Below are 27978 nucleotides of genomic sequence, written 5' to 3'. Positions count from 1 at the left end.
AGTGTCTGCCTCATAACAAATCCTCGGGAAAGATCACACATTATTATTATTATTATTATTATTATTATTATACCTAATACTTTCAGCTGATTTGGGGCTTTTCCATTCAGCATATTAACCCTGATCATTATCAGCTGATTTCCCAAGCCAGACTGTGTTTTTCAAATTCTCCCCAGAGAGACTGAGCCAGTGGTCGGCAAACTCATTAGTCAACAGAGCCAAATAGCAACTGTACAACGATTGAAATTTCTTTGGAGAGTCACATTTTTTAAACTTCTTCTAACACCACTTCTTCCAAATAGACTTGCCCAGGCCATGGTATTTTGTGGAAGAGCCACACTCAAGGGGCCAAAGAGCCGCATGTGGCTTGTGAGCTGCAGTTTGCCGACCACGGGACTGGGTGAAGGATTTCAAACAGAACTGGGTCTTTTTTTTAAATACATTTTTATTAATTTCAGAGAGGAAGGGAGAGGGAGAGAGAAACAGAAACATCAATGATGAGAGAGCATCATTGATGGCTGCCTTCTGCACGCCCCACACTAGGGATCGAGCCTGCAACCTGGGCATGTGTCCTTGACCAGAATCAAACCTGGGACCATTCAGTCAGCAGGCCGATGCTCTATCCACTGAGCCAAGCTGACCAGGACTAGTACTGGGTATTTTGACTCTACCTACAAAAGGCCCAGTAAGCAGTGAGGAAGGGAACAATCCCTTGGGGACCCCACTTTGAGAAGCAAGGCTTTCGGTGACAGTGGACTGCAAGCAAAGCTGGCCATCTCTAACTGGCGATGGAACCCACTGGAAGCTTTGCACCTGCTTAGAACCCAAAGTTCCTTTCGGGTGGGTGTGCGACGCCACCAGGTCAATTGGAACATCTCTGAGGTAGCTACGGAACAGTGGTTTTCAATGTGGGCGCTTTTGCTCCCCCTCCCCCGGGCTGTTGTGCAATGTCTGGAGACATCTGTGGTTATTACAGCTGAAGGGGTCATGCTACTGCATCTACTGCAGTGGCTCTCACCCTTCCTAATGCCGCGGCCCTTTAATACAGCTCCTCATGTGGTGGTGACCCCCAATCATAACATTATTTTCCTTGCTACTTCATAACTGTGATTTTGCTACTGTTATGAATCATGGTGTAGATATCTGTGTTTTCCGAAGGTCTTAGGCTCAACAGCAGACAGGTTGACCCACAGGTTGAGAACCACTAGCAGGGTAGCCTAAGACCATCGGAAAACACAGATATTTACATTACCATTCATAACAGTAGCACAATTACAGTTATGAAGTAGCAACGAAGATAATGTTATGGTTGGGGGTCACCACAACACGAGGAACTGGATTAAAGGGTTGCGGCATTAGAAGGTTGAGAACCACTGATTTAATGGGACTAGTTAGAGATGCCGCTAAGCATCTTACAATACCACAGAGAGTCTCTCAGAAAATGCCAGTAGCGCCAAAACCAGTTTGGCTCAGTGATAGAGTGTCGGTCTGCGGACTGAAAGGCCCCGGGTTCGATTCTGGTCAAGGGCATGTACGTTGGCTGTGGGCACATCCCCGGTAGGGGTTGTGCAGGAGGCGGCTGGTCGATGTTTCTCTCTCATCGACGTTTCTGGCTCTCTATCTGTCTCCCTTCCTCTCTGTAAAAAATCAATAAAATATATTTTAAAAAATGCCAGTAGCACTGAGGGTGAGAAACTACTGTATAAAAGAATGATCAGCCCTGGCCGGTTTGGCTCAGTGGATTGAACGTTGGCCTGCTGACTGAAGGGTCCCGGGTTCAATTCCGGTCAAGGGCACATGCCTGGGTTTCTGGCTCAATCCCTGGTATGGGACATGCAGGAGGCAGCCGGTCAGTGATTCTCTCTCATCATTGCTGTTTCTATCTCTCCCTTGCCCCTCCTCTCTGAAATAATAAACATGTATTTTAAAAAAGAAGCAGCAGGAAGGATTTAAACATAAATTATTTTTAAAAAGAAGAAGAATGATCAGTCCCCCAGGATGTGCAGATTTAGAGACAACCTCACCCCAGTTATGGAGGTGGAAATAAGAGGAACCTGGTATTTCTGCAAATCTCATGTCTGGGGTGGCTCGAATAGTCATGCTCCTCCCCCTCCCCACCAACCTTGTCTTTGTACTTGGAAAGTCCAGGTCTGTGACTTTCCACCTTCTGTTCCTCTTCAGCTCAGAAGGCTCCAGACGGGGACCTGCTCCATGCAACCAAGAAAGGTATGGGAAACTTGGGGATCCTTTAAGTAACTGGATAGAGGAGCCATTCATTCTCGGGGAGCGGGGAGGACTGTGAACCCCAGTCCTAGGCCAGACCATTTGTTGTAGAACTGAAAGAGCAATCTCAGTTCTTCAGACTGATCTCAAAAAGATCAGTTCTTCAGAGAGAAATCAGACTTCTCATAATGTCAAACATGGGGGGGGGGGGTGTCTCTGGAGTTTGTCTGACTGGCATTTTCAGGGCATGGTGTGGTGTTTTCTCTTTCTTGTAGTTGATGCTATGCGGCGCATCTCAGGCTGATCTGGACACCTCTCGTGGCCTGCTCTCTTCAACCAGATGTCTGTTCTTCCTCTGGAAGAAGACTAAACATGGTAAGCAGAACTTAGAGATCCCTAAAAAGTGTTACCTTCCATCTCTGTGGGAAGAGCTGAAATCGGCTGGCAAGAGCCACAGGGGGGAATCTTCACTTTGGCTATTTGCTGGGAGAAAGTTCTCAGTGATATTTCATTATCAATAAGAAGCATGTCGTAATTTCAGATTAATCAACACTTGCTCTGTCCAAGGAGAGGCAGACGTTTGCGTTGGGAAAACAGCTTCTCTGGGTTCAATTTTTTTTCATCATCTGTGTAGATTGTTATGGATTTCAGAGAAGAAGGGAGAGGGAGAGAAGTATTGATCAGCCACCTGCAATCCTGGCATGAGCCATGACCGGGAATTGAATCGTGACCTCCTGGTTCATAGGTCGAGGCTCAACCACTGAGCCACGCCGGCCAGGCCCTAGGGTTTGGCTTTAAAGCCACACAGATGGCTGAGGTTACTGTGTGTTGTCCCGGCCTCTGGTGTCCCCGGAGCGAGCACATTATCGGGGCTCACATGGGACCAGGCTGGAGAGCAAGCGTGCTGACTAGGGAAAGCAGGGTGGCAGCTGGGCCGCATCCCTGAAGAAGGAACAGTCCCATGTGAGATTGCTGGGTCACCCAGCCTGAGAAATCATGCCGGTCATGGCTTTTAGGAGGAGTTATGTTTGAAATCACAGTGCATGCGTGGTAGGGGGTCAACTCTCTCCCCAGGATACAGGCTTCATTCTGTATTTATATATTTTTTATTGATTTCAGAGAGGAAGGGAAAGGAAGACAGAGAGAAACATCAATGATGAGAGAGAACCATGGATTGGCTGCCTCCTGCATGCCCCCTACCAGGGATCGAGCCTGCAACCCGGGCCTATGCCCTTGACTGTAATGGAACCTGGGACCCTTCAGTCTGCAAGCCGACGCTCTATCCTCTGAGCCAAACCGGCTAAGGCTTGTGCAATCATTTTGTATCAGCTGGACCTGACTTTCTAGAATGATGAGCGCATCTGAGAGAGAGGTGTGTGTGGGGTGGGGGAGGGTACATGACACTGGGGTCCCATCAGAGCAGGCTCCCTGATCACAGCGTTCACTGTGGTCTGAGGTAACTGCCTTCCATATAGTCACCAGGCAGGTCTGGGAGCACCTGCCTCTGAGCACGGAGAAGGGGGGTCTTGTTCCCTTTGAGCCGTTTCAGTGCCACGCTGTAAAGCTGCGTGTACTGCACTGTGTGAGCATGTTCTAGGTGTCACAGGGGTTAGCTGTCATATTTTGATGCCAGCAACGCCTTAGGGATACAATGATGCCTGGTCAATATGAAGTGGGTTGGTAGCTGCAAAAAAAGGGTGTGTGGAGAAGTTCTATGGGTGAAGAGTAAGGAAGAAAACCAAAGTGGATTTGAGCCCTGGCCAGGGTTGCTCAGTGGTTAGAGCGTTGGCCTGCTCACTGAGGGGTTGCAGGTTCATTTCTCAGTCAAGGGTCAAGGGCACGTGCCTGGGTTGCAGGTTCAATCCCACCCCAGTTTGGGGTGAGTACAGAAGGCAGCCAATTGATGTGTCTCTCTCATATCAATGTCTCTCTCTCTCTCTCTCTCTCTCTCTCTCTCTCTCTCTCTCTCTCTCTCTCTCTTTCTCTTTCTCTTTCCTTCTCTCCCTCTCTCCCTCCCTTCTGTTCTCTCTGAAAAGCAACAACAACAAAAATATCCTCAGGTGAGGATTTAAAAAAATGGGCTGAAAAATAAGAAAAGAAAACCAGAGCTGGCCAGTAGTTAAAGCTTTGAACACAGACTTTGTCCAGGGACTGTGGCGAGAGGGGAACCGAGAACTTGGCATAGAATTGGGCTCCCTTCCAAAGCCAGCATGTGAGGGGTGTTTACAGGCAAGGAGCAGAGTGAGGCTCGCTGGATGGAAAAGTACTAGGAGGAAGCATCAGGGTTTGGGACACGTGGGATAAACTTCGTGGCCAGGGTCCTTGCTGAGGGCAGGCCAGGGACCAGTTATCACCCAGGAGGGGGCAGGGAAGCGGTGGGATCAGACAGCAAGGTTGACCAGATGTCAGGGTGAGGAGTTCTCACTAAGCTGGTTTAGCAGGAATCTCGTGAAAACTGGGCGGATGGACTCAGATGCCCCAAAGTCAAGGTCTGGTGGCTCAGAGGAGCCTGACACAAGTTTGCCCAGTGAGCCTCTCTCAGTGCCGACTGACTCAGTTGCCAGCTGGGGGACCTGTCCCCCCCTCCTGCCCTGAGCCCTCTGAAACTGTTTCTCTGCTTATCAAATGAGCAATATAATGCCTTTCCAGTTGCCATTTAGGGCCAGTGTGCGGCTCAAATAACAGTGTACACTGAGGCCTGATTATTATGATCTCTGAACACATCATAATCTGGCCACTCAGTGTATGTATGTATGTATATATATATATTGGAGGCCCAGTGCATGAATTCGTGCATGGGTGGGGTCCAGCCAGCCTGGCCAGGGGGAGGGGACATGGGCGGTTCACCGGCTTGCCCGCTGGTTGAACTCCTACTCAAGGGGGCAATTTGCATATTAACCTTTTATTCTATAAGATATACACTGAATGGCCAGATGATTATGTGTTCAGAGATCATCATAATCTGGCTACTCAGTGTATAGGCTCAAGTCTTTTGCAAGCAGTGTGAGTCATTAGGTCTGAGTATTATCAGAAAAACGCCTCAGTGGCCTTTTTCTGAAGTGATTCTGTCACCCGAGTTAGATGTGATAGAATACACTCACCAGGAGCCCTCTCCGACCTGGAGCTCTGAATGTGGGCGCCAGGGCTCACTGAGGTCTGAGGTCTAATGAAGAGTTAACCCGGGTTTATTATGTTACAGAGGAGACAACTGCTTATAGTTTCGTTTCCTAGAAGCTTAGGTGGCTATTTTTATGCACACCCATGCCCACATCAGCCCTTGCCCCTCGAGGGATGGAGGATTGATAGACAGCTCATGTTTGGTCTAGCCAGCATGGCTCAGTGGTTGAACATTGACCTATGAACCAGGAGGTCACAGTTTGATTCCAGATCCGGGCACATGCCCGAGTTGTGGGCTCAATCCTGTCACGCAGGAGGCAGGTGATCCAGGATTCTCTCTCATCATTGATGTTTCTCTCTCCCTCTCCCTTCCTCTCTGAAATCAATAAAAATATATATTTAAAAAGGCAGCTCATATTTGTTGACCACTTACTACAGTGGTCGGCAAACTCATTAGTCACCAGAGCCTATTATCAACAGCACAACGATTGAAATTTCTTTGGAGAGCCAAATTTTTTAAATTTAAACTTCTTCTAAGGCCACTTCTTCTAAATAGACTCGCCCAGGCCGTGGTATTTTGTGGAAGAGCCACACTCAAGGGGCCAAAGAGCCGCATGTGGCTCATGAGCCGCAGTTTGCCGACCACTGACTTAACTACAGGTCAAGCATCATGCTGAGGCTTCAGGTTGAGGAAGCAGCTTTGAGGCACTGATGGAGAGCTCCAAGCCCTGGTGGAGCTTGACTGGTCTTGACTGGGCACCTGACTCTGGAAGCCATGCCGGGACCAAGCCTAGCAGTTACCCAGCCAACACTCAGTGAACTCATTGAATATCCATTATGATATCTTACTACTTACAAAAAAAGGAGAAGTTGGTATGTCTCTTTAAAGAAGAGATGTGGACAAGTTTTTCAAGAGATGCAATACAAAAGGCCAGAAAGCACAGGAAAATTATGGCACCTTATTAATAATAGTTAAAGGTCTGATCTTTTGATATGGAAATTCCACTTATAAAATCTCTTGTTAAAGAAATGATCAGTGATGTGGCAAACTCTTTACAAAGATAGTCTACGGTCCTAACCGGTTTGGCTCAGTGGATAGAGTGACAGCCTGTGGACAGAGGGGTCCAGAGTTCAATTCCTGTCAAGGGCATGTACCTTGGTTGCAGGCTTCTCCCTGGCCTGGGCCCTGGTCAGGGCTTGTGCAGGAGGCAACCGATTGATGTGTTTCTCTCACATCAATGTTTCTCCCTGTCTCTTCCTCTCTCTTCCACACTCCCTAAAAATCAATGGACAAATATCCTCGATTTTGCGGATAAACAACAAAACAATAATAAAAAGATAGTCTGTGCAGCATGGCAAAGGGAATCTCTCATGTCCAATGTTGGGGAGGGGTTCATTCATTGAACTTCACCGTTGAGTGTAATATTATGTAGCCATCAAATCATTTTTAACAGTAATATTGAAAGACATAAGCACATATGCATGATATAAAGGTAAATGAAAAAAAGCAAGCTAGAGATGGGGAACTAGCATATATTCCTGATGTTTTTCATACACAGGCTAGATGCTTACTAAATGTCAGTCTGTGATGATGGTTTACATGAATAAATGTGTTACCTGATTTAAAAAAATCAACTGAGTAAATGTAAAGATCTAATTGGCTTTATTAAGCAATTCATGAATCCTCAGCATCCCATCTAACCAGTAGAAGGGTGCTCCAAGGAGTTGTACAAAATGGGAAGTTTTGCCTGGCTGGTGTGGCTCAGTGGTTGAGTGTCGACCTATGAACCAAGAGGTCATGGTTGGAATTCTGGTCAGGGCATATGCCCGGGTTGCGGGCTCCATCTTCAGTAGGAGGCATGTAGGATGAAACTAATCAATGATTCTTTCTCATCGTCCGTGTTTCTATCTTTCTCTCCCTCTCCCTTCCTCTCTGAAATAAAAAAATATATATATGTGTGTGTGTGTGTGTGTATGTATATATATATATATATATATATATATATATATATATATATATGGAAAGTTTTATAGGAAGAAGGGTGGGGCAAGGGGGCTATTAACAAAAGAAAGGATTGTTCTATTTTATTGACTTTTGAGAGAGAGGCAGACAGACAGAGAGAGAGAGATAGAAAGATTTGATGTCCCATTTATTTATGCATTCATTCATTGGCTGCTTCTTGTATGTACTCTGGCTGGGGACTGAACCCACAACCTTGGCATATTGGGAAATACTCCAACCCAAGGATCGGCAAACTCATTAGTCAACAGAGCCAAATATCAACAGGACAATTGAAATTTCTTTGGAGAGCCAGATTTTCCAAACTTAAACTTCTTCTAATACCACTTCTTCAAAATAGACTCGCCCAGGCCATGGTATTTTTTGGAAGAGCCACACTCAAGGGGCCAAAGAGCCGCATGTGGCTCGCAATCCATGGTTTGCTGACCACTGCTCCAACCAACTAAACTACCCAGCCAGGGTGAAAGGACTGTTCCTGTGCCAAGGCATCCTTTCTCAGGGGAGGAGAATAGGAGGGTTTGCCATGCAGTCGCCTCTCCTTCCTGTGGTGGATGGAGAGCGCCCACCAGCTCAGATTACTTCCCTGGTGCTTGACCGCTAATTCAGGACTGGGTGACTAGGGTGATGTTTGTGGGAGAGGCTGAAATGCAATCAGATCAGGAATTAAATCTAGCTTCCCTAGCATGGGCTTTTAGCACGAGTGATGCCATTTTGGACCTGTGGATTTGTGTCTTTAGCAGTGAGAACCCCACGAATAGATCGTTTATGTCTTAGAAGCCCCTCCCTCCCAAAGTTAAGGGGCTGGGCTTGGCACGTTATGAATATGGGCCATACCCAGCCTGCCCCCAGTCCTTGTCTAGCCCACAAGGTCAGAATGTTTATGTTTTAAGTGACTGGAAAAGCTAAAGGAAGCCGAAACCGGTGTGGCTCAGTGGATAGAGCATCGGCCTTCAGACTGAAAGGTCCCAGGTTCGATTCTGGTCAAGGGCATGTACTTTCGTTGCGGGCACATCCCCAGTGTGGGGGGGGGCGGTACAGGAGGCAGCTGCTCAATGTTTCTCTCTCATCGATGTTTCTAACTCTCTATTTCCCTCTCCCTTCCTCTCTGAAAAAAAAAATCAATAAAATATATTTAAAAAAATGAAAGAAAAAGCTAAAGACTATTCCTTCTCGTGTGTAAAAGTTGGATTAAACTCAAATTTCAGTGTCCACCAATAGTTGTATTTTGTCTGTAACTGCGTGTGCACTGCAATGCAGACGTCTGGGAGGGGGGAGTGGTGGTGACAGAGGACAGTTGCTGTAAAATGTAAGCTGTTTGCCGATGGGGCTTACGGGAAGAAGTGTGCTACTCATGGTTTATGGAAAGCAAGTGGATAAGGTGTAAGGCCAAAGAAGTTTTGAAATTTTTTGTGATGCATGACAGCTGTTGAGTTCTTCGCTTATGTAAGCCTGCTTTATGCCATTTTATTCTTTTCTTTTGAAAGCCAAGTTTGTTGGGCTCAAATGGTGGGAAATAAATAACAAAAAATCTCTTTTTTTCCGAAGTAAGTGGGTAATCTTCTTGTACTTTATTCTGTGTTCTATAATGAGACTTTGACATTTATGGTAAGTGCACTTTGCAGAGATTAGCCTACGATTAGAAATATGTTGAAGTGCAAGAAGAGGATATTTGGTCATAAATCTATTAGGGAAGTTTCCAGTGGAGGTTTGGTCTAGAAAACAAATAGTGTAGAAGTAACTTCCCTAATTCAAGGTGCTCAGTTAGCCCTGAATGGGTGTATGCCACACACGTCTAGTTCTCAGGCAGCCCAGTGCTAGATTGATATGGTGGATTCAAATGGAAGGCTTTCCAACAATGGGTCCACTCCTCCTCTCTTCCCTGTCCCTTTCTCCTTACTCTCCTGCCAGCCATCACCTCTAGGTCAGCCCAGTCCCATGGTCGGCAAACTGCAGCTCATGAGCCACATGTGGCTCTTGGCCCCTTGAGTGTGGCTCTTCCACAAAATACCCCGGTCTGGGCGAGTCTATTTTGAAGAAGTGGCATTAGAAGAAATTGAAGTTTAAAAACTGTGGCTCTCCAAAGAAATTTCAATCAGTGTATTGTTGATATTTGGCTCTGCTAACTCATGAGTTTGCCGACCACTGGCCCAGCACATCTGAATGCAGGCTCTGGCCATGACAGAGTCCCTTGCTTCCACAATTTGTCTCAAGTGACTTCCTCCACCGAACATGCATCTCCCAACACTTCCTTTTCAACTCGGGCAACTTGGCTTTTTAAAACATAAACTTTAATTGATTTTGAGAGAGAGAGAGGAAGAAGGAGAGAGAAACATTGATGAGAGAGAAATGTCACGAATCGGCTCCCTCCTGCACTCCCGCTACTGGGGATCGAGCTCACAACCCGGGTATGTGCCCTCACCTGGAATCAAACCATGGCCTCCAGGTTCATAGGCCGAGGCCCCACCACTGAGCCACACTGGCTGGGCTGGACTCTTAAACTGAGGATGACATTTCTATGCTCCCAGCTAAGGTCTCCTTCCTGCTCGCCTATACAGGGTCAGCACCTCAGCCTCCTTCCCTTTCTCTCTTACCGCATCCTCCTCTTTATTATGAGTTTGTTATTATTATTTGCTCTCATTACCTGAAGGGTGTCGTTTGCACCCGCATTACAACATGCTCTTATTTCTCCCATCTTAAAGTAAGCTCACTTGACCCTACTGGCCCTGGGAAGGCTGCCAGCGTCTTTGCTCCCCCTTGCAAGAAACTTCCCAGAAAGGTCCACTCTCTCTAACCCTCTCCTCACATTCTTCCAAGAACTTTGAAGCCATATTTATTTTGGCTTCACATTGAAACACATCCAGGACCTGGCAAGTTCTCCACCTCCACCCGTGCCAGCTGGGTCTTTTGCTTGACTTACTATAATAGCCTCTTAAAATATATATATTATTGATTTCAGAGAGGAAGGGAGAGGAAGATAGAAATATCAATAATGAGAATCATTGATTGGCTGCCTCCTGCACGCCCCCTACTGGGGATTGAGCCTGCAACCTGGGCATGTCCCTTGACTGGAATCAAACCTGGGACCCTTTAATCCCCAGGCCGATGTTCTAGCCACTGAGCAACACCAACTAGGGCTGTAATAGCCTCTTGACTGGTCTCCGGGCTTCCACCTCTGCCCCTCATTGTTTCTTCTCAACACAGCACCCAGCATATCCTTCTAAAATCTAAGTCAAACCACGTCACTCTTCAGCTCAAAACCTGAGTGGATCCTCATGCCCCTCGGAGTAAAAGCCACCATCCTTGGAATGGCTGAGAAGGCCCTACATTCTCAATGATGGTGCTGCTCCCCTCCCCCCTCTTCAACTTCATCTCCTATTGTTCTCCTCCCCTTGCACCAGGCCGGCCAGTCTTGTTGCCATGTTCATGAATGTTCCGGCATGTTTCTACCTTAGGGCCTTTGCATAAGTCTCTTCCCTCTGCTTGAAATGCTTCCTCGCTGAATAGCTCTGCATGGCCAGCTTCCTCCTCGCCTTGAGACCTTGGCTCAGATGTCAACTTCTCAACAATGCCCATCCAACCCACCCTATTGATAGTCTCAACCCCATCTCACATTCCTGATCCCTCACACACTGCCATAAGTTTTCTCTCCCCATTACATGTATCATCTAACAGCCCACATCATTTATTAGTTACTAGAGGCCTGTTGCACTAAGATTTGTGCAATAGGCCTTCCTTCCCCTGGCTGCCAGCACTGGTTTTCCTCCGGCCACAGCGGAGAAGCCAAGTCTCTTCAGTCTTCAGTCTTCTCTCAATGCCTGCATATGCAAATTAACCCATCATCCTTGTTGTTTAATTTGCCTACTCACTCCTGATTGGATGGTGGGCATCATGGGTGTATTGGGCAATTTGCATATTTCTCTTTTATTAGTGTAGATAGCATTTTGAGTTTAGTATTTGGAGACCATAAGCTCCAGAAGAGCAGGGATCTTGTCTGTTTGTTCCAGGGATGTGACTCAACACGTAAAATCAGGTACCTGGCCCTAGACGGTTTGGCTCATTGGTTAGTGTTAGCCCTCAGACTGAAGGGTCATGGGGTTGATTTGCTGTCAAAGGCATGTACCTTGGTTGTAGGCTCCATTGCCGGCCCTGGCCGCTGTGCATATGGTAGGCAACCAATGAATATGTTTCTCTCACATCAATGTTTCTCTCTGTCTCTCCCTCTCCCTTCCACTCTATCTAGAAATCAATGGGAAAAATATCCTCGAATGAGGATTAACAACAACAACAAAAACAGAAGCAGGTACCTGGCACATAGCAAGTATTACTAAATACCTGTTGAGTTTTTCTTTTTTCAGAATTTCCTCCCACATTATTATGATGAGGTGAGGTTTTAGTACATCCTCTGTAAATTTTAGAATGTTTTTAAAAACCATACATATTCCTTATAAAAAACAAAAACAAAAAACAAACCAAACCTTAGAGAAGGATATAGAAATCACTGTTAAAGTTTCTTATGTGTTCTCCCATACTTTTCACTGCCAACACAAAGCAAGTGTGTGTGTGTGTGTGTGTGTGTGTGTGATCACAAAGGGATCATACATTATATGTTATTGTGATTCTCCTTTAAAAATTGATTTAAAAGTTTTACAACTTCCTAGTATATCTTGCATGGCTTTTCATTTCAATACCTAGAGCTCTACCAGCCTTCTAAAGGTATATCCCACTATCGGTGGTTTCCCACTTTCAACCATTTCCCCAAATTGAGGGACCACCATGCAGTTCTCACTGTGTTTCCCCTTTCTGTGAGATCCTTTGAAGGTTCATGGTGATTGGAGACTTTGCTTAGCATTGGCAGCTGGACCTTGGCAGGCTGAGACTCTTTCTGGGTGGCTCGGAAAGCACCCAGCTGAGGCCACATCCTGGCAGAGAAATTTCAGGGGGAGCCAGGGCCAGGCCTCAGCATTATAGAATAACCACAATAGAAAAGTCGCACTGCCCTAGCCAGTGTGGCTTATTGGATAAAACATCAGCCTGTGGACTGAATAGTTCCGGGTTCGATTCTGGTCAAGGGCACATGCCCAGGTTGGGGGCTTGATCCCTGATATGGGGGCGTACAGGAAGCAGCCAATCCATGATTCTCTCTCATCATTGATCTCTCTCTCTCTCTCTCTCTCTCTCTCTCTCTCTCTCTCTCTTTCTCTCCCTTCTTCTCTGAGATCAGTAAAAATATATTTTTAAAAAGAAAGGAAAAGGGGCAGTGAGGTAAGTTAGTTCAACCTCCACCGTTTAGGAGGCTCTAGTCTGTAGCACTGCCTCAGAGTGGCTGACTCCGGATCTGACTTTCCGTTCAGAGGGTGCTAACCCCCAGAAAAAATAAACATGAGAAGTCAGACTAATCCTGGGCTTCCTCTAACTCGTTGTGAGAAGCAAACCACTGAAGTTCACTTCCTCACTCTTGCCATCTGTCCTTCTGAGCCCTCACATTGCATCTGTGCATCTGCGGTGAGCTTGCCAAGTCTTGAAGATAAAAATACTATCTGCAAAGCTAGAGACATCCTGGTGGATGTATCTTGCTATCAGTCTCACAGCTCTATGGCCTCAGGCATTCTGGTGGAAATCTAACATGGGTGTAAAATCGGGAGGAATCGCCCCTAACCTGTTTGGCTCAGTGGATAGAGCATCGTCCTGTGGACTGAAAGGTCCCAGGTTTGATTCCGGTCAAGGGCATGTACCTTGGTTGTGGGTACGTCCTCGATAGGAGGTGTGCAAGAGGCAGCTGATGGATGTTTCTCTCTCATCAATGTTTCTAACTCTCTATCCCTTTCTCTTCCTCTCTGTAAAAATCAATAAAATATATTTAAAAAAATAAATTCTTCTCAGGTTTAAAAAAAAAAAATCAGGAGAAATCAGTTCGGAATACTGGTCTTGTCCTCCAACTTCTTGTTCTCACTGTGGATCGCCTGGTGGCAGAGCCCTGTGCCTTGGAGACAGGCATGACTCCTGAGATATGGCAGCAGGGCTTTTGGTCCCTGACTGCTCAGGGACAGTGTCTGACTCATCACGGTTCCCTGCTTTGCCTAGCACAGTGCCATGCTTACAGTACATTCCCAGTGATGTTTGTTGAGTGACTACACGAGAATGGAATTTTTTATTACGAAGGTAGAGCTCAGCATGCCTTCATTTAAAAAAAATATATTTTATTGTTTTTTTGTTTGTTTGTTTGTTTGTTTTTACAGAGAGGAAGGGAGAGGATAGAGAGTTAGAAACATTGACGGGAGAGAAACATCCATCAGCTGCCTCCTGCATACCTCCTACTGGGAATGTGCCCGCAACCAAGGTACATGCCCTTGACCGGAATCGAACCTCGGACCTTTCAGTCCTCAGGCCAATGCTCTATCCACGGAGCCAAACTGGTTAGGGCTCAGCATGCATTTAAATATGCAACTTCATAAACTAACCTGACATAGCATTTACTGGGCATCAGATGCAATTCATAAGAAATATATCTCACTCATCTAGGGGAAATAATGAACAACATAAACCAATGAACAAAAACAGGCCCAGAGACAGGGAAGCATTTATCAGACTGTCAAACCTCAGAGGGAAGGTAGGGGAGGGTGGGGGTAAGGGGAGGAGATCAACCAAAGGACTTGTGTGCATGCATATGGGCCTAGCCAGTGGTCATGGACAACAGGGGGGTGCATGCGTGGGGAGGGGTTTGAGATGGGACTGGGGGGATGAGGACTAGTATGTAGTACCTTAATCAATAAAGAAATTTTAAAAATAAAAAACAAACAAAAGAAATATATCATCCATTTTGTGATAGCTCAAGCAGCTTAGTAAAGGCATAGAGTAGGGGTGTCGAACTCAATCAGAGAAGGGGCCAAAATCTAAAATCCAGCCTAAATCGCGGGCCGAATGGTTTACTGAACAGTCATAAACTGACAATGTCATAAACTGACAGCGGAGTGCAGTGATGACAGCGCGGTGCGGGCCACATTGCAAGGCCTGGCAGGCTGGATTTGGCCCGCGGGCCTTGTGTTTGACACATGTGTCATAGAGGGAGAGAACTGTCTTCACAAAAAGTGAGTGAAAACAGATTAATTTGTAAAAAGTAAAGTGGGAATCCTCTCCATGTTATAAGCTTGGAGAGTATGGAAGCATGAGGAAGGAAACTGGTAGGGAATCTTGAATATTAGCTTCTATGGTATTTTAGAATGACATATGGGGAACTCCTAGAAAAAAATATCATTCAAAGAGTCTCTCTTTTTCTCACTCAAATCATGCCAGGGCAGACCAGCAGCCCCTGTGCAATGGATGAGTGATTACTCTGACACAATGTTTGCTGTGAAAGAGAGGCTAAGGGACTGCCTGGCTGAAGGAACCAGACAGCCTAGATTGCCTGCCTCCTTAGGCTTTTATTGTAACAGTTTGAGATAAAGTTTATCTTTTAGATACAATCAGTAGGGTAAGCAATCTTGGAAGGACACATGTGTTTGCAGTGTCCTTTAAGCAAGAACACATAAATATTAAGCATAAAAATTTCAGTAAACACATGAGGGTCCACATATACACAGACTTGCTTGGAAAGATCAAGGAATAATTAGGAGTGGCCACCTTCAGCCAAACTCCCCTAAGTCGGAATTCTAATAAAGGGGGCAGGCCACCTTCAGTCCACTTCTTTTTTGGAATTTCCTCCTTACTGACTTTCCAACCAAGTGTCCCATGCTTCTCTACAAAATCATCAATACCTTTTTTAGTATTTGGAAAGTTTTCTTATAAAAACTCTAATATAACATCAAAACATTGCATTACCAAGAACCATTTCACTGCAAAGGAAATGAACCAAGAGGCAGACTCACATTATCTCAAGTGCATTGGCTATCACTATAGCAGACAATTTGAAGGGGATTGGTCAAAAAGGAGCTCAAATCTTGGTTGGAAATTGTCCCTCCAGTCTCTGCTTCCTCATCAACCAAATGGAAATATTTATATGTTCTTAGATTTCATTGTCAGGGCTCCGTGCTGTAATATAAACAGTGTGTCATACCTGGCTGGTGTGGCTCGGTGGTTGAGCGTCAACCAATGAACCAGGAGGTCACCGTTCAATTCCGGTAGGGCACATGCCCAGGTTGTGGGCTCGATCCCCAGTGTGGGGATTGCAGGAGGCAGCAGATCAATGATTCTGTCTCATCATTGATGTTTCTCTCTCTCTCTCTCTCTCTCTCTCTCTCTCTCTCTCTCTCCCTCCCTCCCGCTCTGAAATCAATAAAATATATTTTTTAATATTTTAAGTATATTTTTATATTTTATATTTTTTAAAAAAGCTGTGTGTCTACCTCAGCACCTATCACATAGTAAGTACATGATAAAGGCAGCTCCTATTGAAAAAAAAACAGCAACAACCAAAAACATGACTGATTGAAGACTGTTCAATGTGGATTCTACATTTTCCATTTTGCAAAAACAGATGATTTACTGAAAGAATAGAGCACCTGTGCATACAAAATCAAACATCCTCGTTTTTACCATAATTAGCTTGCTAATTGGGCATCCAAATTTATCCAGTGTGTTTGCATGTGTAATTAGCTATGATTCATTACCAAAGCTGGGCCTGTGTCATGGTGTATTATGCTAGTTTACATATCTCATTCTTGAAAGACTCATGTCTTTAGGCAACCGTGGCCCCAAACAGCAGGCAAAACCAAAACCATGTGGATTATTTGTATCACATGACAAAAGAGATGTGGCTCAATGATGAATGAATTCTTACATTTAAAAATAATGCTGGTTGAAGCTAAGGCCCCAGCTTCAGTCTGAAGCACACAGTTCCCAATGGTTTAAAAGGGGAAATTTCCACACTTAAGGACATTTCCATTGGAATCAAATATTTACCAATTTTCCATCTTCTTCTCAAGACTATCTTTTTTTTTTTTATTGACTTGAGAGAGAGAGGGAAAGAGAGATAGAAACATTGATGAGAGAGAGAGAGATAAATCGGCTGCCTCCTGCATGCTCCCTACTGGGGCTCCAGCCCCAAACCCAGGCATGTGCCCTGACTGGGAATGGAACTAGTGACCTCTTGGTTCATGGGTCAATGCTTAAGCACTGAGCCACACCGGCCTGGTGAAATTATCTTTTAAGTTAGGGAGCCTCAAAGGTATTATTTCTCTTTGAATAACACATTTAGAAAGGATCCATTCATTGAATCACCCCCCCCCCCAACCTGCTTAATCAGAACCCAGCCATCTCGTTGTAGTTAATGCTCTTTTCTCTGCCGAGAGACGTCTGGTCTGACATATAGCTTCTCAATAGCCAATGGGGCTGGGCCTCAACTATTGAGCACAGGACAGAGGCAGTCCCATTCTTGCTGTGTCTGTTCCCAGGAGAGACTAATGAGCACATGCTCAGCATTCTCGCTGGGGTTTCAGGTCCAAGGGAACAGTATTTCTGAGAAAGCGAATCTATAGGTGCCTTCCTGCAGCTCCAGTCCCATGGCCTTCCTCTGACACACCCCTTCCTTCTGTGGCACTTTCCCCACATCAACCCCTCTTCTTTAAAAAAAAAAAAAAGTTTTTATTGGTTTTTAGAGAAAGGGTGAAGGTGAGGGGGAGAGAGAGAGAGAGAGAGAGAGAGAGAGAGAGAGAGAGAGAGAGAGAAACATTGATGAGAGAACAACATTGATCAGCTGCCTCGTGCACACCCCAACTAGGAATGGAACCCGTGACCTCTTGGTGCATAGGATGATGCTCAGCCGAGTCACACTAACCAGGCTCAACCCTTTTTTTAAAAAAATTATTTTTATTTATTCATTTTTTTTTTGTTGTTTTGTTAATCCTTACCTGAGGATAGTTTCCCCTTGATTTGTAAAATGAGTGGAAGAGACAGGGAAAGACAGAGAGAAACATCCATGTGAGGGAGACTCATGGATTGGTTGACTCCTCCACATGGCTCGTCCAGGGCCCGGGCTGGGGAGGAGCCTGCAGCCAAGGTACACGTCCTTGACTGGAATTGAACCTGGGATCCTTTGGTCCACAGGCCAATACTCTATCCACTGAGCCAACCAGGCCAGGGATCAACCCTTCTTTTTAGAGGCTCCACGACCTCCTGGTTTCTCCTTGTGCCCTTGTCAAGCAGCTGATCTTTGGGAAAAGTTTACTCTTTGTGATCATTCAATGTGACTCTTCCATGGGACTTGAAGGAAGTTCAAAGCCTTGGTTTATGCAGCAAATATGTGCCGTGCGTTCCCCATGTGGCAGGCAGCATGCCGATAGGGCACATGGAGTGGGGGGGCTGACATGGAGACTTCTGGAAAGGGGGTGTAGGGGAGCTTCCGAGAGCACAGTTCTACTTGAATCACCAGGTCTCCTGTGCAGCCAGTTCCATAGCCTCTGTGTCAGCTTCTTCGCTGCAAATCTCTTAGAACTGGGATGAGGATGAAATGCTGGGCTAAAGGCTGTTGGTTGAAGTTAGCGGAATGTGAACCAACTTACAGGCTTTGCAGGGAATAGAATTTCTTCTGAGATTCGGCAGTCTCGGACAGACTCTGCTTTGACTTCATTCCATGGATAAGTTGACTGCAGCCTGAGATTTTTGTCGGCACACTGCAGCCCGTGGGCCAAATCTGTCCCGCCACCTGCTTATGTAGGGCTTGTGAGCTAAGAGTGGTTTTTGTGACTTTAATTAGTTACATTCTAAAAGTTATTTAAGTGCCCACAGAATGTTGCCTAAGTTGGTTACTGTACAGTCCTTTACAGAAAAAGTTTGCCAACCCCGGTCCATGCCAATGTTCTCTAATAGAACTTTCTGGAATGAAAAAAAGTCCCTTATCTGCACGCTTGGACTTCAGTCTCCTGCAGCTTTTGAGCATTTGAAATAGAGTTAGTGTTGCCTGGCCAGTGTGGTGCAATGGTAGAGTATCAACCTATGAACCAGGAGGTCTTGGTTTAATTCGCGGCCAAGGCATGTGCCTGGGTTGTGGGTTTGATCCCCAATGTGGGGCATGCAGAGGGCCACTGATCAATGATTCAATGATTCTCTCTCATCACTGATGTTTCTATCTCTCTCTCCTTCTCCCTTCCTTTCTGAAATATATATATATTAAAGTTCTCATCACCAGAAAAAAATTATAACTACTTGAGGTGATAGATGTTAAATATACTTACTGTGGTAATCATTTCACAACATACACACACACACACACACACACACACACACACAAAACACACACACTCATTATGTTGTCCACCTTAAACTAATACAATGTTACTTATGTCAATTATCTATATATATAAAAGGATAATATGGTAACTGTCCAACTGTCCAACTGGTCACTATGATGTGCACTGACCACTAGGGGGCAGATGCTTGACGCAGGAGCAGCCATGACAAACACTGGCTATTATTAGAGAAACAGCACTGTGGACCTGGTGCCCACAAAGCAACACTTGACTTCACCCAAGTGGGACACAGGCCCCACCACCACTCTGGAGCAACAGCCCACCAAATCGCAGCCAATGCTGCCAAGACTCCATGGCACAAAATGTAGCCCCCATCCCAGCCCAGCCCAGAAACGGTGCTGTGTGTGCCAGGTAATGATGTCACGTAGGCTTCCTCTCCCTAGTGACTATCCTCCTTGGAGTGTCTTCAGCCCAGGAACATGACTTGCTTTATAACCAGGTGGAAACATTTCAGCCCAGGAACATGACTTGCTTTATAACCAGGTGGAAACAAACTTTAATCAAATGTCTTTGAAGCATTTTCCCGTGCCTCATCTCATTTGATCCTCACAGAAGTCCTGGATAAGTAGACAGGAGACTCAGTGAAATCCTGTTTTCATTAGCTGGAAAATGAAGAGTTAAAAAGCTTAGAAACTTGACCCAACTGAAAAGAAGTAAGAAATGGTAACCTGAAAATTACTTCAGGTTTTCGCACTGCACAGAATATAGTCAAACACTGCTGCAGTTAAATATTTTACCCTTTGTTCTCCCTAGATGATCTACAATAATAATCTGCTTCATGTTGATATTTACGGCTGTGTTGCTCACAATTACCCGAAAGACAAGTTGGGGTGCTTCACTGGGCTGGAGAAAGTTTAGCTAAATCAGAAAGCAGGTCTAATTAAGCAAGTGTGTTTTATATATAAAAGGCTAAATTGGCTTGTGCATGCATGATACATATAAAGCTCTTGCTGGTGCCAATTACATGCATGTATTTTGATCTATCATTGTTGATCATGAATTTGGTTGATACTTCTATTATATAGAAAGGGTGAATAGCATTATTAAAATATTTCTTCTAATTAATTTCCTTTCAATGTGCATGAATGCATGCACCGGGCCTCTAGTATCTAAATAAATTGGAAAAACAACAGTCCCAATTGGAATGTTCTGCCTTCCAAGACAACATGGTTGGTTGTGTCAAGTGTATTGTGATGGCATCACTGGGGTCCAGCTTTCCAGCCTCCGATATTCGGGTCTTTCTTGCTCATAGACTGACGACATCCATATCACATATTTTAGATTCTCTCATGGCAGCAATTTATTTTCCAGTTCCAAATTCTATACTGTCTAAAACTAGGTTTGCATTTATATCCAATAGAAATAGAATTTCCATTTAAAAATAGAGACAGAAAAAGAAAATGCTATAGAAAATCCAATTAACACTGAATTAGTATACAATTTTATGATTTCTTATAAACTGGAAGTTGGCAGTTCAGAGCCATTATTGAGCATCAACCTATGAACCAGAAAGTCATGATTCAACTCCTGGTCAGAGCACATGCCTGGGTTGCAGGCTCAATCCCAATGTGGGGTGTGCAGGAGGAAGCTGATCAATGATTCTCTCTCATTATTGATGTTTCTATCTTTCTTTCCTTCTCCCTTCCTCTCTGAAATAAATAAAAATATATTTTTAAAAGAGAAATATACAGGAGGAAAGAGACCAGACCTACTGGTAAAGGACATGTTCCAGAAATTGCACATTTCACTTCCTTTCATTTCACATTGGCTGTAACTTAGTCTCTTGGTCTTCCTTAGCTGCAAAGGAGTCTGGAAAATATAATCTTTTTTTTTTTTTTCAGAGTGGCATGTGCCCAGTTACAAATGGAGACTCTATCTCTAAGAGATGAGAGGAAGGCGGGGAAGATATTAGGAGATATATAACAATCTCTGCACTCTATGAGAATAATAAAAAGAATTAATTGGAAGTATCAGAAAATATAACATGGAATTAAAACAACATATAATTAAGCTACATGCATATAAGTGTTGGCATCTTATCTGGAAAGAACTAATGGTCTTTCCACACTGTATTTTTTAAATTTATCTTTATTATTGAAAGTATTACAGATGTCCATTTTCACCCCATTGGTCCCTTCCTCCTACTGTCCCTTCTCCACACCTTCTCCCCACTGTTGTCTGTGTCCATGGGTTATGCATATATGCATACAGGTTCTTTAGTTGATCAACAGGGTAATTTCTGATCATGCTAAGGGCTTTGAAGGCAATCAAGCAGGGCCATCAAGTACAGAGTACACATACCTCTCTGCCTCAGTTGACTCATCTGTGAAATAGAGATAACGATAGAGGTCTGTGACTCCCAAATCCTCAAGCTGAAAGCTGTGTTCTAACTCCATGGATGGCAAACTCATCATGATCTGAACTCATATGAGGGTGAATCTTGACCGGAACTGAATGAGCTAGTTCTTCCTTTTCTTTTCTTCTTTTTTTAATCCCACTTAAAGTGGCAGTGTTGGGCTTCACTGAACAAATGATTGTGTTTGATTAGGGAATGCTGCCCCAGACCACGTTAGTAGTATTGCATCCTATGGGGTACATGCATCATATGATCTTCTAAAATCTGAAAAAGTCTGAGTTGCAAAAAACATTGAGCCCCAAAGTTTTGGGGTAAGGATTGAGGACCTTTAGTAGCACCTCATGTGATGATAATGATGGTTAAATGAGTTAACGCATGTAAAGCACTGAAAATGATGCCCAGCATACGGTAGGTGCTACGTAAGTTCACAAATGTCATGTCATTGTTATTATCACTATTATTACATGGGTGTATGTGTGTGATTATTTGGCCAAAAAGAGCCTCTTTGAGAATGTGTCAGTGAAGCAGACTCTTCGAAGATGGCAATGACTTGGCTTGGTGAGAAGAGGAAGAAAATGATCATTTCAGGAAGAGGGAACAGCAAGTGTCACAACTGGCTTAAATGCAGAACAGAAAGCAGGCCAGATGTCTGGTGTGTGGTCAAAGAAGGGGAGATATGGTTTCAAGGTCAGAGAGATAGGCTGGAGTCAGGATATTCATGATATAAGCCAAGGTAAAGACTTTGATTTTCATTCAACGTGTAGTAGGAAGTCATTGTACTTGATCTGATTCATGTTTACAAAATAATGCTCTGATGTCATTTGATGAGTGGATTGTAGAGGAGAAGGGGAATCAGAGGCAGGCCCATCTGGAATCTGGTTGTCTGGAGTGAAGTATTGATAGAAATGATAGAACTTGAGAGCAAGTCCTAGGTTCAACCATCCTCAAAGGCAGGGCAGCTTCAAGGTGATAGGGTGATTAGTAAAGTTCTTCAGTGCTTCCATAGTCCCATTTAAGGTCTTTCTCCCCAGGGTCCAAGTGTCTCTTGTGTTAAACTCGAATGCCCAAGAAACATCATTAAGGGTAGGTCCCCAGATATCCCAATTTTCCTGCCTTCACTTGCCTCAGTATCCATCCTGTTCCATCAGCTAGGGGTCACCTAGGCAATGACTGACTCTACTCCTTTCCAAATTTATGTAAACTCACTGTGAAAATGTTCATCCTAGAATCACCTTGGAGATAATTTGCAAAAATAATCCAAGAGGAGCCCTGGCCAGGCGACTCAGTTGGTTGGAGTGTCATCCCATCCACCAAAGGATTGTGGGTTTGATTTCCAGTCAGGGCACATACCTAGGTTGTGTGTTGGATCCCAGTTGGGGTGTGTATGGGAAGCAACCAATCGATGTTTCTCTCTCTCCCCTTCCTCTCTCTATATCTCTACCTCTACCTCTAAAAATCAATAAAAACATACCCTTAGGTGAGGATTTAAAAATTGTTTTTAATACAAAAAGAAAGCCAGTGTATAGAATGGCAGTGCCAAAATAGCAGGAGTTGGGTGACCTTGGAAAATCAGCTAATGTGGCTGAACTGTCTTAATCTATAAACTGTTTCCCTACTTAAAATATTAAGTGGTTCAAATATTGCAAAAGATTCTTGTAATGTGTACCAGAGCAAACTTAGCAAGCAAGCATTAATTGTACTAAATTCTTTTTAAAGATTTTATTGATTTTAGAGACAGAGGAAGGAAAGGAAAGGAGAGAGAGAGAGAGAGAGAGAGAGAGAGAGAGAGAGAGAGAGAGAGAGAGAGAGAGAGAGAGAGAGAGATTTGTTGTTCCACTTATTCTGTTCCACGTATCATTCATTGGTTGATTCTTGTTTGTGTCCTGATCTGGGATTGAACCCACAAACTTGGTGTATTGGGATGATGCTCTAACCAGCTGAGCTACTTAGCCAGGGCCACATTAAAGTCTTAATATGTTTTCTTCCCAGAAATATTTGCATATTAACATTCCTTCACCCCCAAATTTCACACCTTGGCAGCTAATTGACTTATCTTCCATGGTAGCACTTAGATAACGGTAAACAGGAGAATGCTGCTTCTAGCACTTTCAAAGCTAGGTAACTGAAAAACTAAGATGTTAAAACCTAAATATGTAAGAAGTATTATGAACCTTAGTGACTGACAAATACAGTCATGGGCAGGGGTGCTGTTTAGGCAGTTGGGAAAATACCTGAGTTGCTTATTTTATTATTTTTTGAAAGAATAGTTTATTGATTTTCAGAGAAAGAGGAAGGGAGGGAGAGGCACATTGATTGGTTGCCTCCATCACACCCCCCGGCTGGAGATGGAACCTGCAACCCAGGCATGTGCCCTGACTGGGAATTGAACCTGTAACCCTTTGGTGTATGGGGCGATGCCCAACCCATTGAGCGACACTGGCCAGGACTGAGTTGTTTATTTTAAAAAGAGTGGCAGCAAAGGGGAATTTTCAGTTCTGATTCTTGTTCTGTTTTAGAATGGTGATTTGTGCTTTCTTCAACTTACAGGTGTTTCTAATGTGGACTTGGAAGAGACAATTTCTTATCCTTTTGCACATGATCCTCATTTCCAAACTCGGGGCCAGGTGGTTTCCTAAAACTCTGCCCTGCGACGTCAGTGTGGATAACCCAAACGCCCAGGTAATTGTGGACTGCACGGACAAGCATTTGACAGGGATTCCTGAAGGCATTCCCGCCAACACCACCAACCTCACCCTCACCATCAACCACATCCCAGACATCTCCCCCGCCTCCTTCCAACGGCTGGACCAGCTGATAGAGATTGATTTCCGATGCAACTGTGTACCTATTCGACTGGGGCCAAAAGACAACGTCTGTACCAGGAAACTGCAGGTTAAACCCGGAAGCTTTAGCGGACTCGCTCATCTAAGATCCCTCTACCTGGATGGAAACCAGCTGCTAGAAATACCGCTGGGTCTTCCCTCTAGCTTACAGCTACTGAGCCTGGAAGCCAACAACATCTTTTCCATCAGCAAGAGTAACCTAACGGAGCTGGCCAACCTAGAGGAGCTCTACCTGGGCCAAAACTGTTACTATCGCAATCCTTGTAATGTTTCCTTTTTCATCGAAAGAGATGCTTTCCGAAAACTGCTCAATTTAAAACTGCTCTCCCTAAAAGATAACAATGTCACAGCCGTGCCCGCTGTGTTGCCATCTTCTTTAACAAAACTCTATCTTCACAACAACCTTATTACGCACATCCAAGAAGATGATTTGAAGGACCTCAATCAACTGCAACTTCTTGACCTAAGCGGAAACTGCCCTCGCTGTTACAATGTCCCGTTTCCTTGTACACCCTGTGCAGATAATTCTCCCCTCCACATCCATCCAAATGCTTTTGATGCATTGACAGAATTACAAGTTTTGCGTCTACACAGTAACTCTCTTTGGAGTGTGCCCCAAAGATGGTTTAAAAACCTTAACAAACTGAAGGAACTAGATCTTTCCCAAAACTTCTTGGCCAAAGAAATCGGGCAAGCTGAATTTTTGCATTTTCTTCCCAACCTTGTCCAGTTGGATCTGTCTTTCAATTATGAGCTGCAGGTCTACCATGAGTATATGAAACTGTCAGGTGCCTTTTCTTCCCTGAAAAACCTGAAAGTTTTACGCATCAGGGGCTACGTCTTTAAGGAGCTGAAATTGGTTGACCTCTCCCCATTACATAAGCTTACCAAGCTTGAAGTTCTTGATCTGGGCACCAATTTTATCAAAATTGCTAACCTCAGCATATTTGAACAATTTCAAACACTGAAAAGGTTAGACCTTTCGGTGAATAAAATATCACCGTCAGGAGATACAAGTGAAGTTGGCTTCTGCTCGAACACCAGAACTTCTGTAGGACCTCATGGGTCCCGGTTCTTTGAAGAATTACATTATTTCAAATATGATGAAGAGGCGAGGAGTTGCAGATACAAAAACAAAGAACCCCCTTTCTTGAGTTTTAATGAAGAGTGTTACAAGTATGGGCAGGCCTTGGACCTAAGTAAAAATAGCATCTTTTTCATCAGGTCCTCTGACTTTCAGCATCTTTCTTTCCTCAGATGCCTAAACTTGTCAGGAAATAGCATCAGCCAAAGTCTTAATGGGAGTGAGTTTCAGCCTTTAGTGCAGTTGCAATATTTGGACTTCTCTAACAACCGGCTTGACTTACTCTACTCAACAGCATTTGATGGGCTACACAACCTGGAAGTTCTAGATATAAGTAGTAATAGCCATTATTTTCAATCAGAAGGAATTACTCACATGCTAAACTTCACCAAGAACCTCAAGTTTCTCAAGAAACTGATGATGAATGACAATGACATCTCTACCTCCACCAGCAGGACCATGGAGAGCGAATCTCTGAGAACGCTGGAATTCAGAGGAAATCATTTGGATATTTTATGGAGAGATGGTGATGACAGATACCTAGGTTTCTTCAAGAATCTGGTAAATTTGGAGGAATTGGATATCTCTGACAATTCCCTGAGTTTCTTGCCTCCTGAAGTTTTTGAAAGTATGCCTCCACAGCTAAAGACTCTCATTTTGGTAAAAAATGGGCTCAAGTCTTTCAACTGGGGGAAACTCCAGTATCTGAAGAATCTAGAAACTTTGGACCTCAGCTACAACCTGTTGAAGACTGTCCCTCGGAAATTATCCAACTGTTCCAGCAGCATCCAGAAACTAATTCTTCACAATAATCTAATCAGGTATCTGACAAAGTCTTTTCTCCAAGGTGCTTTCCAGTTGCGGTATCTGGACCTCAGCTCCAATAAAATACAGATTATCCAAAAGACCAGCTTTCCGGAAAACGTCCTCAATAAACTGGATATGTTGCTTTTGCATCATAATCGGTTCTTGTGCACCTGTGATGCGGTGTGGTTTGTCTGGTGGGTTAACCATACGGAGGTGACTATTCCTCACCTGGCCACGGATGTGACTTGTGTGGGGCCAGGAACACACAAGGGCCAAAGTGTAGTCTCTCTGGATCTGTATACCTGTGAGTTAGATCTGACCAACCTGATTCTGTTCTCGCTCTCCATCTCGGCCGCTCTCTTTCTCATGGTGGTTATGACAGCGAGCCACCTCTATTTCTGGGATGTGTGGTATAGTTACCATTTCTGCAAGGCCAAAATAAAGGGGTATCAGCGTCTGATATCTCCAGACTCTTGCTATGATGCTTTCATTGTATATGACACTAAAGACCCAGCAGTGACAGAGTGGGTTTTGGAAGAGCTGGTAGCTAAATTGGAAGACCCGAGAGAGAAACATTTTAATTTATGTCTCGAGGAAAGGGACTGGTTACCAGGGCAGCCGGTTCTGGAAAACCTGTCCCAGAGCATACAGCTTAGCAAAAAGACAGTGTTCGTGATGACAGACAAGTATGCGAAGACAGAGAATTTTAAGATAGCATTCTACTTGTCCCATCAGAGGCTCATAGATGAAAAAGTGGATGTGATTATCTTGATATTTCTTGAGAAGCCCCTGCAGAAGTCCAAGTTCCTCCAACTCCGGAAGAGGCTCTGTGGGAGCTCTGTCCTTGAGTGGCCAACAAACCCGCAGGCTCACCCATACTTCTGGCAGTGTCTGAAGAATGCCCTGGCCACAGACAATCACGTGACCTATAGCCGGGTGTTCAAGGAGACAGTCTAGCTCTTCTCTGCAAAACTGTGACTGCCTACCTTAGGAAGGAGAAGCTTGGCTGCCCAGACTGTCTCAAAGATGTCTCACCAAGAGTGGCTTTAAATTCTCCAACACTTGGGATTGCCAGCATCCGAAAGGCGCCACCAATATATGACAACGGAATTGGAAAATGGGATTTATGTAGTTCATTGAGTCGTCTTTCTCATCTCTCTGTGCTTTAGCTGCCATTTGATTCTCTCCTTTCTGCTCCTGGATGAAATCCTAATGGGAGAAGGGTGGCAAGCAGAGGAGATGGGGCTTTCATTCTCCTGTAATTGTGGTTATTAAGTACACACGCAATCATGAGATTAAGAATACACTTTCCCCCGTAGGAAGTACTGGCATGTATATAAATAGGGTAAAAAACCAAAAACACAAAAAACCGGCATCTATCTACATGACATCAGAATGTACCAGAGTTAAATAGTGAAGTAAAAACCCTAACGCATCAACTAATTACTTCAGTGTCATCTAGCGCCCCCTTCTGTGCAGACGGAGTATTGGCTGCCTGTCAAAATATCACCAGCTCTTTTCCCTGAAGTTCCATGAGAGAGTGGTGAGAAACAGCTTTCCCATTGATGGGCACGTCTGTTTACACATGGAAGCAAAGTGATCTATTTTCATACCGGTGATGCTCTTTACCTTTGATAATCATTTATCTGCTTAGATATTGTATGTATTGTATAGACTCTTTGCTCCCCGCACTCCCCTCCCCCCCATTCATTGCAATCCTAACCCTCAATGGGATGGTGTTAGAAGGGTGGCCTTTAGGAGGTGATAAGGCCTTGAAAGTGGAGTCTTCGTGATCTGATTAGTACCTTGATAAGAAGAAGCCAGAGAACTAGCATTCTGCCTTTCCACTATGTGTGGATGCAAAGACAAGTCAACAGCCTGCACCCAGAGGAGGGTCCTCCTGAAACCAGAGCATCCTGGCACTCTGACCTTGGACTTCCACCCTCCAGAACTGTGAGAAATAAATGTTTGTTGTTTAAGCCACCCACCCAGTTTACGGTACTTTATTATAGGAGCCAGAGCTGCCATAGACAAATAGTTTTTAAAATATAAATAGTTTTTAAAATATATTTGCATTGATTTCCTAGAGAGGAAGGGGGAGGGAGAAAAATTACAATGCTGAGAGAGAATCATGGATCAGCTGCCTCCTGCACGGCCCCTACTGAGGATCGAGCCTGCAACCCAGGCACGTGTCCTGACCAGGAATCGAACCCTGACCTCCTGGTTCATGGGTTGACATTCAACCACTGAGCCACACCGACCCAGCCATAGATAAATATTTTTATCTG

At 44.5% G+C, this 27978-nt stretch overlaps 1 protein-coding gene across 1 annotated transcript; it reads left to right on the top strand.

The window, feature by feature from the left end:
• Window positions 1–2137: 2137 nt before the first annotated feature.
• TLR7 (toll like receptor 7) lies at window positions 2138–27670 on the top strand. Its single transcript, XM_084869359.1, has 3 exons — window positions 2138–2226; window positions 2499–2598; window positions 23504–27670. Exons 2-3 carry the CDS (start codon window positions 2596–2598, stop codon window positions 26645–26647), a joined length of 3147 nt encoding a protein of 1048 aa, XP_084725485.1. The 5' UTR covers window positions 2138–2226; window positions 2499–2595; the 3' UTR covers window positions 26648–27670.
• Window positions 27671–27978: the final 308 nt, after the last annotated feature.

This window comes from Pipistrellus hanaki (genome assembly GCF_964339955.1).
Source record: "Pipistrellus hanaki genome assembly, chromosome: X".
Classification (NCBI taxonomy): domain Eukaryota; kingdom Metazoa; phylum Chordata; class Mammalia; order Chiroptera; family Vespertilionidae; genus Pipistrellus; species Pipistrellus hanaki.
The sequence above is the reverse complement of the archived record's forward strand: the minus strand, read 5'-3'. Positions and strand labels throughout refer to the sequence as shown.